At 41.3% G+C, this 5,406-nt stretch overlaps 1 protein-coding gene across 1 annotated transcript; it reads left to right on the top strand.

Annotated features, from left to right (window-relative positions):
- The first annotated feature begins 633 nt into the window (after nt 1-633).
- LOC145409323 (uncharacterized) lies at nt 634-1,250 on the top strand. The gene is made up of 2 exons (XM_080279795.1): nt 634-887; nt 1,058-1,250. Exons 1-2 carry the CDS (start codon nt 634-636, stop codon nt 1,248-1,250), a joined length of 447 nt encoding a protein of 148 aa, XP_080135921.1.
- The last annotated feature ends 4,156 nt before the right edge of the window (nt 1,251-5,406 follow it).

Raw genomic sequence — 5,406 nt, 5'->3', positions numbered from 1 at the left:
GTATTAAACACCCGGCCCTGCCCTCCTATGAGCACCCTCATCCTCTCTGCGTGGAGAGTCCTTAGTTGTATTTTTACCGCTTCTTCAGCCACCAGCTCATCAAGCACATACTGTAACATACCAGACGAACCTGCATGCCACCCAAGACTATCTATCTATCTATTGCCAGACGTCATAATCCCGGAAAGGGTGGCCACTTGACTTTGTTATTTGTTTTATGGGGAGGGGCACTAACCCTCCACCAACCCACTTGTTGACACTTAGGTGGCACGTATGCCACCCAAGACATTGGCACCAATTTCTCTACCAACGACGGGGAGATCCTCTACTTTGTGGGCATCCTTCTCTACATGGGCGTTGTCGAGTGTCCCTTCCTGGATGACTACTGGGCCATGAACACCAGGGTACCCCAGGTGACTGACCTCATGTCCTCCAAGAGGTTCAGACTCCTGAGGAGAACAATCCATTTCAATGATATTTCCCAAATTCCCGGAACGGTAGACTGCTTCTTCAAGGTCCGTCCTTTCTTCAACTTCCTCAACACAGCCTTCCAAAGTGATCCCCAGACCCCCCTGCAGTCCATCAATGAGGCCATGGAGGGGTACAAGGCAGTATATCAAAAACAAGCCAGACATGTGGGGGTTCAAGCTGTTCTATAGAGTCTCTGAGGACGGTGTCATTCACGACATGGTACTCTACCAGGGGGAAACAACACTAGAGGCCCACGGTATCCCCCTGACCCCAGAACAGGAAGCCCTCAGAGCCATCAGCCAGATTGTCTCAGTCCTGGCCAGTACCATGACCTCATCAACTACCACTGCCATCTTTGTAGACAACTTCTTCACCAGCCTAGAAATTGTGCGGTATCTAAAGGGAAGAGACTGCAGGTACATGGGGACAGCCAGGGGCAACAGGATTGGCAAGCCTCCTTTCAAGTCTGCCAAGGAAATGGAAAAGAAATTGGTTTTTCGGGGATCATACGACTACCTATCCACTGATGATGGTATCTTGGCTTCTCAGTGGAAGGACAATAACGTTGTCACAATTTTCTCCACAGACTGGGTTTGGAGCCTGTTTCGAATTGCCTGCAGTACACCAGGGACACCAAGAAGAAGGTGGAAGTTGACTGCCCCATCATCATCAAAAGCTACAACACAAACATGGAGGGCATTGACGAGAGCGACATGCTGGTCCACCTCTACCGTATCCCCATGAAATCCAAGAGGTGGTACATGAGTCTGTTTGCCTAATGCCTGGACATCTGCGTAACAATGCATGGCTCTGCTACAGGCGTGACTGCAAGGTACTCAACGAAAATAGGCTATGCCTGAAGGACTTCTGTGTGCAGGTGTTCAGATTTGCCAGCAACAGGAAACCTGTGGCACCTCGGCCCCTAAGGAGCTCTGTGTCATCTCCAACCACCAGCACCAGCATAGAGTTCCCTAAGCCCATTCGAGATCACTGCAGCCACACTCCAGACGCCTTTGCTTTGACCACATCCTGTTCCACGTCCCCATGTATGTGGCCTGGCAAACTTGTAAACACTGCAGCCGGAAAGGGCACATCATCTGGTATAATGTGCTCTGTCAGGTCTGCAAGGTCAGCTGTGCCTCAGTTGGTGAAAGAAACTGTTTTTTGAAATACCATGAGCCTGTGGTATAAACAATTCTTCTTGAAACTGTTTGTGATGTCCCCAGGATGGTTGCAAATAGTACCTCATGGACAAATATTCATATAAAATCCATTTTTATATATATTTTTTTTCTTATATGAGGAAGAAGGAACCAAAGGCCACGAGCCCGCAATAACTGTTCCCTCCAAGAGAAAAACAAAATACAAGAGAGAGCCAAATTCAAGATCCGATCATTTCGAGATGCCTGGACGCACTGCGTTTGAAAGACTGGAGATCATAGGAAGCAGGAACTACAGACAGAGGGAGACAGTTCCAGAGTTGACCTGTTGCATAAATGAAGGACTGGGAGCAACGGTTAACTCTTGCAGTAATTTTTTATTCTGTGTGTTTATTATCCATTAATTGACATTTTTAATACTGACACTTTTGGAGATTTTTATACCGTAGACAGGCGAAGCTTATATGATCACTTCATCAACCTTGATTTGCAACATAAATTTGAAAAAAAAAAAAAAAATACATAAAGTAAAAATACCTTAGAATTGGGTCTACTATCATGATCTAGGGTCAAAATAATGAATTTCCAACAATTTCTATGAGCGCCTGATAAAGGTTAACATTTGACAGAGTACCTCACCAAAGACTTTTATGGAAACTGTACCATCAAGGAGGAATCCAAGGTAATCTGTTCTGTTGGATGCAGAATTTTCTCAGAAAATGGGATATAGGAACAATACTAGGGGGTAATTACTCATCATGGAGGGAAGTGACTAGTGGAGTTCCACAGGGCTCAGTGCTGGCACCAATTATGTTTTTAGTATATAAAAATGATATAGACAGGAACATTGGAAATCGAAGCTATCTAAATATGTTTGCTGATGATGCAAAAATACCAAGGAGAATTACAAACACAGACTCTTGTACAGAGCTACAAGAAGACTCAAAATGATAAGCTTCATGAATGGAGCAATAGATGGCAAATGGAATTCAGTGTGGACAAATGCCATGTAATTAAATTTGGTAAAAGTTGAAAAAGACCTGATTTTTAAACCAGGAAGTTCAACCCTACACACAGGTCTATCAGAAAAGGAGAAGGACCTAGGAGTGAGTATCAGTAAGACTATCTCCGGCTGACATAAGTGAGAAGGTATGAAACATGCATACACTGCTAGCTAATGTGAGAACAGCATTTACATATATATAAATGAAGACATGCTGAGAAAGATAATAAAATCATTCATCAGACCAACCCTGAAATATACATCAGTGGTCTGGTATCCTCATCTCAAAGAACACATAGATAAGATTCAAAAAGTACAAAGGGCTGCTGGAAGATGGGTATCAAGCTTAAGGGATCTAAGTTACGAGGAAAGACTAGAAAAATTGAACCTACCAACATTATAAGAGAGAAGGAAAAGAGGAGACATGATTATACTATATAAATGCATCTCAGGGAAAGAGAAAATAAACGCAGTTAGTATATAACCTATGGGGAAGCATCAGCAGGAGGACACTGGAAAAAAAAAATGCATAAAAAGAAATGTGACAAAGTCGTAAGGAAATTCAGTTTCCCAAATAGGACAACTGAGCAGTGGAATGCACTACCGAATGAAATAGCGTGTGCCAAAACTATTCATAAATTTAAGGATACTTATGATGAAACTGGTTTAATGCACGGGACAGTACGAGCCTGACTTATTCTTGTGAAGATACAGTTAGGTAAGAACAAACGACAGACACACAGACTCGTACAAAAACATCATCACTCAGCCTTGGAAAAGGCAGGCAATATAAAAGAAAGAATGAAAAAAAAAAAAAAAAAAAAACATTAGAATACTGAAGATGCAAATTCTGCAAATTGTCCTTACGTGGTTTCACACGTTTACACTCAAAAAACCTTTACATTCTTATAACCTACATCTGAATGAAGCATTAGCTGGTGGTGTGTCAGCTCTACAACAGGAGTAATATTTTTCGACCTTACATGTCAGTTCCTCTTTTAGATTCGTAAAACATGGCTTGAATTTGTATATTAGAGGTGCCTTGCCATGTCAAACGTGTGCCAGCCGACCGCAACAATGCATATATACAGCCAGGGACACTGTTCCCCAAAATATTTAACTGCGTCTGCATCACAGTTAAGGTATGTCTCTCACTTTCCTCCATGATGTACCATATTAGAGGATCAGCTGTGGGAAGACAAACATACTAAGCTTCACTCAACTTAGAATTACTTGCCAACAAATAAATTGAATACTCGTAAGTAGCGGAATACCATTGGGCAAATTTTTGTCTTCAACTCCATATACCTCTTCTTTCACCTTAGGTTTTATTTCTGACTGAGATGTAACTAGTTTTACTTTCTTACCTCCTGGGTAATGAGTAGGTAATGTCTCTGGTCACATCCATCTGTCTTTCTGTGACTGTCTGTCTGTCTGTCTGTCTGTCTGTCTATGTTTATATATTCTATTTCAGATTTCTGACGATCTAGAAGCCTCATTTTCTGTATGTATTAAGTATTGATACATCCTTGTCACTTTTGCATACGAAAGCCATGGGTCATATGTCAAGGTCACCGGAATGAAACGAAATTTACCCCTGGCGAATGGATCAGCCCTTTCCGAGGAGAATTCTGGAATTACCACCATAGAAATTTTTTGTTAGCTCAGTCATCGAAAAGCTTAATACTACCCATCATGCATATTCTCTTGCCCAAAACATGATTTATTCAACTGTAAGAACTATTAAAAAAATTAAAGAAAATATTTAGGGGGGGTTATACAGCTTCTTCACATATGGGTATATTTATTCCACTTGAAAAAGTGAAAGCGTTATGACAGTAAGGCATGCTTGTTCCAGTATTCACTTACAGAAAGATGACATTTATTTGCTAACCTATTATATAGGAACTACATCCGTGGATAGTAGGCGTTCCAACACTTTTGTTCTATCCTTGGTCTGCCGTATTTCCTTTGAGAATGACACTAGTTGACCAATGAGGCTTCTGAGGGGTGAATTTCAGAAATCTGTAAATACAGTGAAGCCACATATTCTTCTGAGTTTAACGTGTCACTACAACTATTTAGTAGCTTTACTTGTTCTCAAACCTCCAGATGATTTTCTTCAGTTTATAAAAGATCTCTGCTAGTACAGAGCCTAATCAACGGTATATTTGTCCCGTGCAGATCGAAATCTCCCCAGGACGACCATGTTGTACCCTGGCATTACGACACCGCATAAGTTTTTTTTCTTCGAGTTACCTTCGGATAATATGTATTCAGCCAATGAAAGATATTGGCTAGTGAAGGGGTTTATTAAAATGTGAATCTAACCCAGAGTGGTAAAAGTATCTCCTAAGCAATTTCGCAGCCCAGGAATGATCTCTACCAGTGAAGGAGTTAATGAAAACTGTACCTAACCCATCCGGTTCAAAAGGTATCTTTTAAACTATATTAAGCCGTTAAGTGACTGCAAAAATTTCAGTTCCAGTCACACTAGTTTCTGTGCAGGAAGTTCTCGGAATATTTGAAATAAATATAGGTTTGCCACGAAAGCTGAATCTTGGGATGCACAGTGGCGGTCGCTTCTCCTCCATCACTGTCGTTATTGTGTCAAAACCGATCGAACTCTTTCTGTATTAACCAAAAATATTCCACGTTGAATATAATCACATGGCTTTAGCTGGAACATAGTACCAAAGCTATCTCGAACAGAAGACGGTTAAAGTGAAAGGCAAAATAAATAAGAAAGATCGAAGGAAAACTTAAGATTAG

Source organism: Coenobita brevimanus, chromosome 80, assembly GCF_032717465.1.
Source record: "Coenobita brevimanus isolate Jiangsu-jjx chromosome 80, ASM3271746v2, whole genome shotgun sequence".
NCBI classification, from domain to species: domain Eukaryota; kingdom Metazoa; phylum Arthropoda; class Malacostraca; order Decapoda; family Coenobitidae; genus Coenobita; species Coenobita brevimanus.
The sequence above is the reverse complement of the archived record's forward strand: the minus strand, read 5'-3'. Positions and strand labels throughout refer to the sequence as shown.